General features: G+C 38.9%; 1 protein-coding gene across 1 annotated transcript; it reads left to right on the top strand.

Moving 5' to 3' along the window:
* The first annotated feature begins 393 nt into the window (after nt 1–393).
* Nucleotides 394–13790, top strand: LOC141797003 (CD81 antigen-like). Its single transcript, XM_074678371.1, has 8 exons — nt 394–797; nt 2450–2564; nt 10477–10574; nt 10665–10739; nt 10840–10953; nt 11038–11136; nt 13014–13097; nt 13187–13790. The coding sequence occupies exons 1-8, from the start codon at nt 732–734 to the stop codon at nt 13250–13252; spliced, it is 717 nt and encodes a 238-aa protein (XP_074534472.1). The 5' UTR covers nt 394–731; the 3' UTR covers nt 13253–13790.

Raw genomic sequence — 13790 nt, 5'->3', positions numbered from 1 at the left:
AGGCGACATTTTTCACTTCAAAATGTTTTTATGGTTCTCATGCCATAAAAGTCATGTAAATTAAATTATTACAAGGAGTAATTAGTTAAAAAGCCTCTTATTATTTTTTCATTACTCTAAGTTGTCTCGTTTTTATTTCAAACAGTTTTGATGAATAAAAAATGTGGGGAAAACAGGGTTTAAAGTACATTTCTGGTGCGTATTGGTATCAAGAATAACGCTTTTTTAACCTCTGAAGTTTTTGTAGAGTCTAGTCTAGTCTACAATACACCAAACAATTTAACAAAAATGTTTCTTGCGCATTGTTTTTTTGTTTTGTTTTGTTTTGTTTGTTTGTTTGTTTGTTTGTTTGTTTTTTGCGAGTTTCAGAGTCGTATTTACTTGATAGACTTTCTTCCTTCTTTTTCTCAAACCAAATCAAAATAGTTCCTTGACTTCGCCCCACATTTCCTCAGACTGGAACACATTTTCAGTCTTACACAGGGAGGAACAAATTGCTCGCTCTTGCGGATGGAGATCTTGTTGTTCCCCCTGCCTTCTTCTCCTCAGTTGGGGGCAGTTCTTCTTTTCGGTTCTCACTCCTGATTAAAAAAGGAGGAGTTTTCTGCCCAACGTGCCTGACTAAACTTGGTTCCCTTGGCAAAGACCACAGAGGCTGTGCGCTCCCGGATAGCAACAAGCTGCGTAAACTGATTCATTTTTGGCTGAAAAAGGACGAACTGACAGACAACATGGCTGTGGCTGGCTGCACGAAATGCATTAAATACATGTTATTTTTCTTTAATTTCATTTTCTGGGTGAGTTGACCGTAATTTACTTTGATGCTGTTTATGCACTTGCGCTAAAAACTTTCTCGTAACTTTCCCTCATCTTATTGTTTGACTTGAGCCGCTCATTCAGCTACACATCTGTGGAGACATTTCCCGCCGTGCTACTTTACAAACGCTATCCTGTCTCTTGAGAAAAGTTCATCATCCACAGAAGAGGCACAGGAGAGAAAACTCAGTCTGACAGGAGTTTTAATTCTTTATCATGAGCAAGTTTTAATGTGCCTGAAAGAGAGGGGCACCTCACACTGGGTGGGCTTCAAACTTTTTACTCCTCCTGCATGTCTCAGAATAACTCCTCTGATTGACTATGTTGGCACAGTTTGAATGTACAAGGATTCTTGGAGATGTTTAGGGTTGAAAACTGAAGATTCTTTCCTCAGAATTGGGTAATTTCTGGCAACCTTCCAGAGCAAGGCTCTCCCCAGAGCAGACACACATAAAGAGGGAGACTGAGCAAGGTTAATAGAGTTTTTTGGGGGAGGGGGAAGCTGTTACCCCTCTGACATTTCCTTTGTTCGTACCTTGTCACCAGACTGGAGCATTTACTGCCTTTGAACCTTTTGAGAGCTCGGGAAACTCCTTGTCCCATGATGGAGTTTTAAAATCATGGTCACATTTCTGCTTTGAAACTGAACTCTACCGTTGTTGGTTTTGTTTCTGAAAAAGTTATCCCACCAGCAAGTTATTGTAAAAGTTTGAAATGTGTTGCATTTCATCAGACTTCCTGAACATGAGCTGTCCACTCTCCGTGTCCACTCCTGTTCTTGCACAGTCAGAGTTGGTGACTTGTTTTTGGATTTCCATTCGGTTTGTCTTCACAGAACTGTTGTCTTTTTTTAGATGAGTACAAATCCCGGTATCCTGGACACGCCACTCTTGATGGAGTGTTTCCTCTGTTGGTTTTGCTGCTGTGCCTGTCTTTGTAAAAGCTCTGAGCCCTCTCTTCCTTGTTCTGCTATTTTTCATGTCGAGGATTCAGCTTCCTGTTTCTTGGAGAACAATAGGGTGCAGTCATGACACTCAATGTGCAGATATCTTTATATAAACATTGGCATCAAGAAAAGAGCGTCAGCGTGTGAACACTCAAGCTGATCCCACAGCTGTGCTGCTTCATAAGCTTCTTTTTAATCATTATTATCAGAACGTCACTGTGTTTTCTGACACAGAGTGGAGGAGTGAAGGAGGAAGATAAAGCTGAACAATAAACTTCTTGAGCTGGCTTTAGACAATGTTTTGAGGTCACGATGTGTGCCGTAGGTCACTGAGGTGTCAGGATTTCCTTTCACAACTTGTGTTAAAGGGCAGCAGACTGTTCAGTTCCTCACGTCAGAGTTGGACACACACGGAAACATCAGCAAAAAACTTTGGACACCAAGCTGACCTTTGGCGAGTCAGCTTTGTGCCATCTCCAATACCAGAGCGCTCCTTGACTAAAGAAACAAATTAATGGGTACAATTAAAAAGTCATCAGAGTTAAATGAAACAGCTTTGTTTTAATACAAACACCAAACTCTCAGTTAGATATCAGACATTTTAATGGCTTTGATTCTCCCACAAGTTGCACCAAAGTAAAGCCACATCTGAGAAAATAACTAAAACCTTCCTTTTCTTTGGGACAGCTGGCCGGAGGCGTGATCCTGGGAGTGGCTTTGTATCTTCGCCACGACAGTCAAACCAGCAACCTCCTCATACAGCAGTTTGAAGGCCAACAGGCGCCAGGAACCTTCTATATCAGTGAGTAATCGACAGCAAATGACTCCAGAGTTTAGTTTCCTGAGAAACACAGATTTTACCACAGAGAAGTAAAACTGTCATTTTAAGTTGATGAAGATTAGGCACACATAAATCAGCAAGTATCTTTGGCCTAAAATGTTGGAAAAAACTATGATTTCAAGAAAAATATCCAGGTAAAGACTCTTACTAATAAGATACTATTATGGTCCTTCTTGATTCTGGTTCTCGTGAGACCCTCAGTCTTTGTTCTTCACGTGGCAGGAAGCTCCCTGTTAACAAAGTCCTAAAGGTCAACCTATCTACAGAAATACCTGCCAATCAAACACAGCTGGGACCGTGTGTGTAATGTCCAGAAATAGTAGTGGAGGTGTAACCACCAAGAAACATCCAGGAAACAGGACCTGCGTAAATCCGCAGCATGACTTAAGAGTGTCACAGCCAGTCTCCTAACCTCTATGTTTACTCTTATCCTGACAGATGACCGCTAATTAAGGTGATGTACCTGTAATCAGATAAATACACTTGGCTATGATTTCAAAGAACCCCAGCTTTGAGGTTTTTTTATGACAGAAGCCAGATGCTTCAGGCAGATGTTGAGGCATATGTGAGGAGATTAAGGATTTACAAGCACGGTGCACAAATAAAGCAATCATAAGCCTTCTGTTGGGAGATGTTCTTATCCACTGTTTTTTTTTAGAGATTGGTATCGCTGCAGAGATAAGCTGTCTGTTCATCTTTATGGGAGAAATATGTGCCCCAGGCTACGGTCACTGCATGACCCGAAGTCATAAATCATCATCATGTCCCCTTCACTGCCTGCAGTAACCCACAGATTGGCTCTAAAACCTACAATACACGGTATGATTTAGACATTTCAAAGGTCCATCCTCTCAGTTTGTTGTGGCGGTGAACTCTAGTGAGCCCACTAATTTACATTTCGAGGCCCTCGCTGCTCTCCCATACTTGCCCATCAGTAAGTATACAGAGCGAGTACAAACCCAGCTTTTTATAGAGCAGAAAGGCACACTCGTGATTTGAAAGGCAGGGCAGCAAGAAGGGCCCACCCAAGCAAGATCAAGGGACTGTTTCTTTTTTTTTCCTCCCCTTCGCTTGAACATACGCCCTTGCATAATTCAAATAACGTTGTACATCTGCACATTAACCCTCAAATTAGAGTTTGGAGTGGATGTTTTTAGCGTGCTGGCACATTTAAGTGGTATTTATGTAAGGCTGAAAATATACACGCTCCTACCTCTCCTCCTGTGCCTGAAATCATTACTGGGTACGGTTGAGTCTGTGCAGGTTGCCGAAGCCTAAAACACTGTCCAAGCTGCAGTAAGTTAGCAGATTCCTTTTTTTAAAAGACGTTTCAGTGTCTTTACACCTCATGTTTAATGTAACATCTTGTTCAGAATAGCTTTATTGCATTTTTGGAACCATGAGAAATACACCAGACGCCTTCTTTGTGGGTAGAAAGAGACAAAAAGATGTTTATGTAAGATTTTATTTGTATATGATTCACAGAGATTATTCTTCTGAAGCCTCAAAGCTACTTAAACTTGCTTTATTATATTAGATGTGTCTTATCCAAACAAGGAACGTGTTGTATTATTACAGTAACATGAAAAAAAAAAAAAATGTGTTAATCCCACAACAGCCACTGTGTTTCAGTCTATCTGTGTGAGAGTGATGTTTAGACTTGCACTGGTGCTCCACTTTGGATGAAATACTTAGCTGCACTTAAACACGTCAAATTTGGATACCTGAACTGTCATTTGTTGTCAAAAGAAAAGAATGCAACACTTCCTTCTTCTGGAGAAGTGGTTTCCAAAGTAAGGGGTCAGGACCCTCTGGGGCTGGGGTTGCAAAATGCCCTCCAAAATCAAAACTATTTACAATTTCATATTTTGTCCAATAGTGGTTAAATATTATTTGAAAGCATGCAAACAGAAAATGTTTGAGCTGTTTTCCAGATTTCTTTGTTGTTATAAGACCCTTGAGGAGACTTTACCAGCTCAGTTATGAATCTGAGGTCTTTTTTGTGCATTTTCATCTGCTTTTTGGATTGGCCTTTTAGTGTAAATCCAGAGCAGGGGGTCACTGGTCTCACGGTCTGGAAAACCAATAACCAGCCCCTCTGTAACTCACTGAGTTGCATGTAATATTTTTTATTTCAAACAGTCAGTGTAGGATGTTTTTAAACTGCATCACTTGGGGCTGAATTTGTAAAATACCTTTGATGACAGCAAACCTAGCTGCTTTTCTGTTAATCTAAGGTAAACTATCCTGTGTCTGACTCCAGCCTTGTCAAGTGAGTATTCTGACCTGATGTTAGCTTGGTGTCAGGTTTTGACCCAACCCTAAATGATTCCAATGTCCAATCCAAGGTCAATGATGGATTATTATTATTATTATTATTATTATTATTATTATTATTATTATTATTATTATTATTATTATTATCACGTTTTTTGTTTGATGTTCATTGATGCAATGAAAAACATATAAATACAACTTTCTTCAAAGCAGATATGCATGGTGAGGGTAACAGTGGTGTATACAATAAGCAGTAAAAACAGTGGGCTCTTTTCTTTTCCCCTGACCTCTGCGTCACCTGTGCCTCCTTTGTTGCATTTGACCTGCCTAACTGTTTACCCAAAGTGTTTACCTTTGTGGTTGTTGTGCAGGTAACAAAAACCTACAACAACATACGTATAATGGCTAAATTTATATGAAATAGGGAAAATGTCTGACATTTACAACTAGAAAAGCACTCAGAGCATTTTGTGATTGTCACGCAACACTTTAGTCCTACTTTAATGTTATACTCCCTTTCAGCAGACTGTCTGCTACATTTTGTGTTAGTTGCAGGTTTGTATGATAATTTGTTACCTGACAGTGTTGAAAATGATGATGACCCAGTACATATTTCATATTCTGGATCTCAGTATCCAGAATATTGCCAGGATCTGGATTGTACTTTAACATCTGTCAGAAATTATGGTGACCTTGCCTTGTATTAATTTGTAAAGCAATCCGACCATTTATGGTGGCGTTATATACACATATGGTGAAAACGGCCCTACTCACAGTGATAAAGAATCCTTAAAAAAAAATCCTGGATCCAGATGGTTCCTTATCCCGTTTTGAACATTCTCTAAAAATTTCATCAGGATCCGTTTGTTCCTTTTTGAGTTATGTTGCTCACGGACAAACACCCAAAAATATAACCTCAGCATTTTCAGAGCTGATGGTTTGTTGTTGTTTTTTTTTACTTTTTTTTATGACAGTAATTTTAAGAAAAGAGAAAAACTTAATCAGAGCTTCAGACTAGCGTCAAATTGATTTTATTACCTTCTAGCAGAGCAGTGCTAGATGTTTGCTCTCTTTCATTCTTCTGCGTGTTGCTAAGCCAACCCAGGTGTCATTTACTGCACTTAGCTTAAAGAAATTAGAGCGGTGTCAGCTCTCCTGTCTTGTTTTTTTTTTGGTTTGAAAGTGAATTAATGGGGCGTCAGTTTGGCCTGGTGGTTCAGATTTGTGGCTCCTTTCCTGTGTGTCACTACTCGCTGTCTTTCCCAGTTTCCTTCTCTATCCACTGTCCGTTCCTCTGTCCAATTACAGATGAAAAAGCCCCACAAAAAATAAAAATAAAAATAAATGCCTAGCTTACCAAACAAGACGCTGAAGACAAGAGCTTCTTCAACATTTGCTACAAACAGACTGTTCATTTTCATGCCTGTATTTAACTCCAAATGTTTCTGCTTCTAATATTAAATCTTCATTACATTATTTATACTATGACAAAGAATATGGTTGAGTTTTTGGATGCTGTGGTCTGACAGACAGAGTGAACATGGCTTTAGAGCTCCTTTTTAAAACACTGGATTAGAAAAGATGAGAGAAGTCTAAGCTGAGCTTTTATCTGCTCTTTACCCCCTCTCCGTGTCTCTCCCTCTCAGGAGGATTACACTGGGAGACAAAAAATAAATGAACTACCCCGGTGGTATAAAATTGCCTGTCTCCCTTAAAGTCTCAATGGCCTTCAGACCTCAAAGGGTGTTGTCATAGTAATGGAAGGCGGTGGAAATAATGCCTGCTTTGCCGCATTGCAAACATCAAGTCCTGAAAGAGAGAAAGACAGAAATAGAGAGAAAGAGGTAGGGAAAGAGAAAGACTGGGAAAAAGACGGAGGATGTTGATCTGAGGCGGAGAGAGAAACAAAGATGTAGGTGTAAGTGTGGTAAAGGCCTGTGCGTGATATTCAAGATACTGTGTGAGATGTTTGAGGCCTACAGACGCAGCTACTGGCTACATAATGCGCGTGTGCTTTGTTTGCGTGTGTGTAAGAATAGACAACCCAGAAACTCCCGGACTACCTTGCTAAAAGCAGCTCTGTACATAATATCCACATCCTTCAATGACGTGAAAACGTGTCAGTGCACCAGTTTTTAGTCCGCTGCTGCTGCTGGAGAGTTTGTCTCAATGGCTCCAAACTTATGGAGGTTAAACCTCTCCAGAGATGCTGTAAGATGATTTCTTTTATTAAACTTTTGTTTATAGGATGTAGATTTGTCCCTTTTATTTGATTTTCATGATAAATAACTGATCATTCAACCCACCCTTCCTCTGAAATTATTGTTTGAATAAAGAGTTTTATTAGAAAGAGGAAAATCTCTTTTCACTGGAACATTGCCAAAAGTATTTTAAATAAATAAGGGGGACCTCGTAAAATGGCTGCAAACTTATGTCCCTAATTTTGCAAAGTTTCCCTTTGAGATTTTGCTATTTTAAAATAAAGAGGAGCGCCAAATGCAAAAAAAAATCAAGAGTCAGCTCCTAAAATATGGGTTTGGGTGTGTATGGTAACAAAGATTTTTTTTTTTGACAAAGAATCCCGATTTTGATTTTGTCAAACAAAAAATCCAGATACATCGATTTTCTTTTTTTTTTCACCCATAGTGGTGGGGATCGCATGTGTTGAGATTGCACCAACAACAGAAACAAGATGTTATAGGTTAAGAAGATAGTGGGTTTCGGCATTACTAGGTATGAAAGTGTCACTGATAATATTAGTTATTATAAAAAATAATCAAAGATGTCCTTTTTGGACTCAGAAACATCAGCTGACTCGTATAAACTGAGCGCAAGGTAAGAAACTGTTCTGAAAGGAAGTTCATAGAGTAAAAGAAATATTGAACAGAGATTATCCCCTTAGTTTCTGAAAGTGGGAACACTCACACATGACTAATTCTTACAAGCACACACACACACACACACACACACACACACACACACACACACACACACACACACACACACACACACACACACACACACACACACACAAACACACAAACAGTCAGAGATTACACATAAATTGTAATTATGTAAATGGGTTAAACTTGCCTGTATTGTTTTCTCTCATTACCATACTCCTCCGCCTTCTTGTTGACTCTCTGCAGGTTTGCTCAGCATAATTGTGTTTACAATCCAGCCGCTATTGGGTACGTCCCAGAAAAAGATTCTCGTCTCAGGAGAGCATCTTGGTTAATTAAAGTCAATTAAGGATGAATAAGAAAGCAGCGGAAGCTCTTTAGAAGACCTCTGCTACTTTCTGCTAAGACTACTGAGATGCTGAAATTAATAATTTATCCAACTGCAGTAGCTCCTTTTACATAAAGGTATGCAATACTAAACAAGCGCCCAGTTTTACAAAAGAAAATATGTCTAAAAAGTTATACACTTACTCCAGATGTTCCAGAGAAGTCTGATAAAGGCATTTTGTCTTTATATTTTTAACAAACAAAAAAAAGAAAACTTCTGACCTTTAAACTGTCCATTCAGAATATCTCAGTACTGTTGAAGTGCAGTGCAGCTAAATATGTTAAATGACGTAACTTATAGATTGACACTTTATTTTGAAAGGAGCCGTTAAAGATGAGACATTTAAGGGCACAGATATGGTGGTTTTGGTCATTCTACAAGAGTTTTTCTCTCTATAGATTTGCTCTGGATTGGATGGCCTGGGTTTGGATCCAGCCTTTGGCCTCTTTCCAGCATTGGAAAGAGGCCAAAGGCTATAAGAGGACGAGCAGACTGTACCAACAGACACTCTACAGAACTGCAAGAAATCTGTTGAGTTGTTTTCTCACCCTGTTTGTTGCCCTATTTCAGGGGTGGCCAACCAGTCAGAGACCAAGAGCCACAAAAACGACCACACAAAGAGCCACGTCATGTACAGGGTCTTATAAACACTCTTACTCTCACACATAAACGAAATGACATAAAATAAAAATCAATAAATTTCCAACTTTTAAAGCTAGATTTATTGTGTTTGTAAGTGTGTTTAAATTCGTACTAGAGAAGAGAAACTGAAACTTAAGTATCAATCTGTAGCTACACCCAAACATTGATCAACACTGATCCCAATGTCGGCATCAGTATATCAGTATTTTAGATTGATCGTGACACCACTACTCTTAACTACATATATATTTTTATGAATGGATCGAAGAGCCGCACACTGAAAGGCAAAGAGCCACATGTGGCTCACGAGCCACAGGTTGGCCACTCCTGCCCTATTTACTCCTCTGGTCAAAGGCACTGAAAGCCCCTCTGTAAAACCTAAAAAAAAACAAAACTGTGTGTCATTTGAATCTGTAAATTTTAGGTAATTTTTATTTTTTACTTTTTATATTTAAAAAAAATCTTTTGTTCAACTAGGAAGTACTGTTCAGGTTAAAGACCTATTTCTTCATTAAATTACCAGATTTAGCTTAATTTGAGGATTATTCCAAAGGCCTTCAAATGTCAAGATTGTAGCTGGTACATAAAAGAAAGTATTTTCCAGTATATAAACTATATCAGTTTTGTTGTTTGTGAAATATAAACTATGTCCAAGTGAGCATATGTTTCATTAGTAAAAAAAAAGAAAAAAAAGCAAAGATGCAGGATATACTTGATCAAGAGTTTTGGAAGTGGAAGAAGAGGCATGTGAGGGCAGGAAAATGTAGCCTTCACAGGTTTTTTTTCTTGGCACTGAAAGTAAAGTAGGATTTAGTAGCTAATCTTGACTTTGAACTTTTTACCAGATTTGTTAAATTAAAAAAGAAGTTTGAACTTCCAAACATAAGGATTGAATAACACTATCTTTGATTGAAGGAGATTAATCTGTGTTGGATTATTTTCAAAAGTTTGAAGATATCTCTTTCTTTAAATAGCCTGAATGAAACTGTGACACAGTAAGTTTATGTCAAGGTTTTGGGAACATTTCCTTCTGTACTTTCTTAAACTTTTTCTGACTGGTGACAGATTTAGTCAGAGAGTCCTGCTGGAGACTGGCACCAATGAGAGATTTTTATTCACCCTTCTCTCTTTCCTTATTACATCTTCACTTCAACTGCATGAAACAAAGCCTGGACCTGGAGCTGTGCTGTGACTGGACGTTCATTGCTCTTCACTGACTTAAACAAACAAGGCGACCAGGACTGGAGTGTGTTGCACTCTTCTGTTTGCGATGGAAAGTCATAAATGTTTTGTATATTTGAGCATCTGTGTGTATGTGACAGAGTGGCTGTGCCTTCGCGTCACCCCCTCTGTTTCCTGGGGAAGGATAATGTCAGTGTCAGGGGTCAGCAGAGGGAGTTCAGGGTGGTGTTGGCGAGGAGGGGTTGGGGTTGTCTGGGAGGCATTTCCTGGCTCAGGCAGCTGGATGGAGTCGGCTCCGCCCCACTCAGGATAATTTCATGTCATCGTACAGAGCAGGCAGGAGACACATCCAGGAAGTCCATTAACAGACAATGTGAGAATCAATGAATGAGGAGGAGATGTAGGGCTCAGACACTGCTGCCCCCTAGTGAGACCAAAGAGAACTGCGTTTCCAGTCTCTTCATATCATTGTCTGTTTCAGGTGTTTACATACTGATAGCTGTTGGAGCTGTGATGATGCTCGTGGGCTTCCTGGGATGTTATGGTGCCATCCAAGAATCTCAGTGCCTCTTGGGAACAGTGAGTATTCCATTTTTCTTTCAAATCATTTTAATAATTTGAACCAGAAAGAGTAAAAAATCTTTTAAATTATTCCTCTCTTTTCCGTAGTTCTTCTTCTTTTTGGTGATCCTCTTTGCTTGTGAAGTGGCTGCAGCCATCTGGGGTTTCATGAATAGAGACACAGTAAGAAAACTGCACAAAAACCTGCACTCAGACGTCTTTTTGCAGCAGTGATGTTTATATTGATTTTCTCTATAAACAAAACTTCCCCGACCTCCCACAGATCTCCAAAGAGCTCATCAACTTCTATGACTCTGCGTACATCAAGGCTGTGGACATTTCAGGCTCTCCCAGTAAAGACTCAGCCATCAAGGTGCTGGAGGTTTTCCACACCACGGTAAGTCGTTGCTCTGTTTGAATCAGTATGAATCTATTTCCATGACGTCTTGTTGATGAAGCGACCTCTCCGCTCTACCTTTAGCTCGATTGCTGCGGTAAAGGTGATGACACGGCTCTCTTCAAACAAGTTGTCGGCGCTTTGTGTCCCAAGAAGACTCCAGACGATTTTCTAAAATCTCAGGTACAGAGAATCTTTCCTCAAATTTACAAAATTATCTATCAGTTTTCTGTCCGAACAATTTCTGTCATAGAAGTTATATTCAACCCAATGGGAGGGGAGGAGTGGGAGGCATACAGTTTTCAACCGGTGAACATTTTGATTATTTGTTTTTTTGGAGGGATGATAAACGGGTCACCGCATCCAAAGCTCTAAGGACAATGGTATTGGTTTTTTCTTGTTTTTATTTCCGTTACTACTAAAACGTGTGTCTGAGAAGTTCTTCCCTTCACACTGAAAAAATGTAGTCTTATTTGAAGACTCTACAATCGGCTTCATGGTTGTTTTTTCTCTATACAGTAATCTCTAATCCTCATGGCAGGGGGCTTTTTAACTATGTGTTTAAAGAAAAAAAAACTTTCACGTTTGCAAAGCCTGATTCCTTTGATCTGTATGTTTTAGTGTTAAAAAAACCCAGAAGTTTGAAAACAGGGCTTTAATACCCAAAAGAGTAAATCTACAGCAATTGTAGGAACCACTTTGACCACAAGGGGGTGTCAAACTCAATACAGACTGAAAGCGTCTCTCAGGAGCTTTAACAGCCAAAGATCCTTTGTCACAGCTTTAGATCTGGTTGGTTTCTGTTCTAGTCATGTATCAGCTCACACCAGGTCGGAGCCCTCTGGATCAGATGCGTAATCCCTAATTTGCTGGATTCCAGAGCAACAGTTCATCAGTTTGCACCTAGCAGATTAAGCGGGACAGGAAGCCGAAAATGCATTAAAAAAATCTGATGACTTTCAAAGTAAAAGAAACTGTGTTCTTACTCAACTTAGCTTTAACAGCAAACTGACAATATTAGCGGAGCCCAGCTTTTCTTCAACAGGTTTGAGGTTTTCCTGACCATTTTAGAAAGGGCCATTAATTTTAGTTCCTATGTGTTTTATTACACAAATATATAAGTCTGAAGTCTATAAATCTGAACATTGTCAGTGAAATCTTTAACATTGAATGTATTATGCCCATAAAATAGATACAGTTGTTTTAATTACACAAAAGGATTATTGTGAGGACTTGCATTGTAACATCAGATATATTGTCTTCTGAAGAAAAAACTCCACTCATTTTCCACTTTATTTTCCTGATGATGAGTTTCACACCACGTCTCTCAGAAATCACTCAATTTAATAATCTATAGCACAGATATATTACTTGTGTTAACTGTTTTTTTCCAGTTACACTTTTGAGCCTTTCTTAAAAGCACAACTGCAGAGAAACAGGGAATCAAACCAGTGACCACTATGGCAAGGACTAAAGCCTGTGTATGTTGGGCACACATTTAAACCACAGGTTGCACAGTGCTTCAGTACTTTTTTCAGATTTGGTTAAAACTTTGCCAAAGTGAGATGTGCTTTCTGTATAACTTTTGGATGAAGAAGTTGGAGCTAATTTTGAATCAGTTTTAGAGAAAAAAGCCTTAAAAATGATCAGAAATGGGCTTTCATCAAAGACAATTTGCATCAGATACTCAAAGTTGAGAATAAAAATATTGCTAAAAAATCTCATTTTTAATAGTGGGTAAATAATCCAACAGTTATTAGAAAAAAAATAATACTGGATCAAAACAACTCAACAGATTTCTTGCAGTTCTGTAGAGTGTCTGTTGGTACAGTCTGCTCGTCCTCTTATAGCTTGAACCTGAGTCGATTTAATCCATTTATATCTCTGAGTGATCACATATAACACAATCAATTATTCAGAGATGTGCGGTCAGAGCAGCTGATATCCAGCACCTTGTTTTGACAGCAGACAGCTCCTGTTTCATGAAGTTAATCAGTGTGTGAGGTGAAAAAAAAACTGTCTGTCCTACTGTATTTTTTTCTGCTCCTGTCTCTTCTCAGAGCTGTCACGACAAGCTGATCGAGCTGTTTTCAGAGAAACTCTACGTGATCGGTCTGGCTGCGATGGTTGTTGCTGTCATCATGGTGAGAGTCAGATTCAAAGATCTAGTTAAAACTATAATAAAAAATGCATAAGGGGGGGCTTGAAAACTCTTTTTTCCTTTCTTGTTTAGATCTTTGAGATGATCTTCACCATGGTGCTCTGCTGTGGGATCCGTAACAGCCCTGGAGTGTACTAAAAGTCCAGCCTACAAGCTCTTATTTGACAGTCACCCTCCCCTCTTTTCTTTATGAGACTGAAACAGCTAGAAGAATATTTCTCTTGTATTTTTAGTCGAGGAAGCTTGTTTTTAATATTGCTAATCCATCAGCTCTTCTCTTTAGAACAAAAATGTAGCTTCTGTTAGATTTTCTCTATTTATCATTGCATATCATTATACACAATGGGTTGTGAAGGATTTCTCTGATGTCTTCAAACATTTTGATGTTTCTATGGATGTAAAAATTGTGTATATACTAGTTGTATGTTAATAACACTACAGAGAGTACATGGATTCCTTCAGCGAGGGTTTGTGATGTCAGTATTACAGTACGTAGTATTAAAGTACAGTGTTTTAAATAACTCAAACAGCAGGTTCTTGTTCTGTCGCTGTGTAATGATTACTGTCATGTCAAGTCACATTGCAAAAAAAAAACAAAACAAAAGCAAAGAAAGTGTTTATTTCTTACTTTTAGTAAAATTATCTTATTTGATTTAATATGTGCCATTTTCACCTA

Source organism: Halichoeres trimaculatus, unplaced genomic scaffold (assembly GCF_033239565.1).
Source record: "Halichoeres trimaculatus isolate MK-OKI-2021-1 unplaced genomic scaffold, fHalTri1.1 fHalTri1_scaffold_10, whole genome shotgun sequence".
NCBI lineage: Eukaryota > Metazoa > Chordata > Actinopteri > Labriformes > Labridae > Halichoeres > Halichoeres trimaculatus.
The sequence above is the reverse complement of the archived record's forward strand: the minus strand, read 5'-3'. Positions and strand labels throughout refer to the sequence as shown.

Bases quoted from the DNA above. Each gene is read 5' to 3' on its own strand.
- LOC141797003 (XM_074678371.1), top strand. From the start codon at position 732: ATGGCTGTGGCTGGCTGCACGAAATGCATTAAATACATGTTATTTTTC. The intron at 10,575-10,664 runs GTGAGTATTCCA...TCTTTTCCGTAG, and splicing joins CTCAGTGCCTCTTGGGAACA to TTCTTCTTCTTTTTGGTGAT. The intron at 10,954-11,037 runs GTAAGTCGTTGC...CTCTACCTTTAG, and splicing joins TGGAGGTTTTCCACACCACG to CTCGATTGCTGCGGTAAAGG.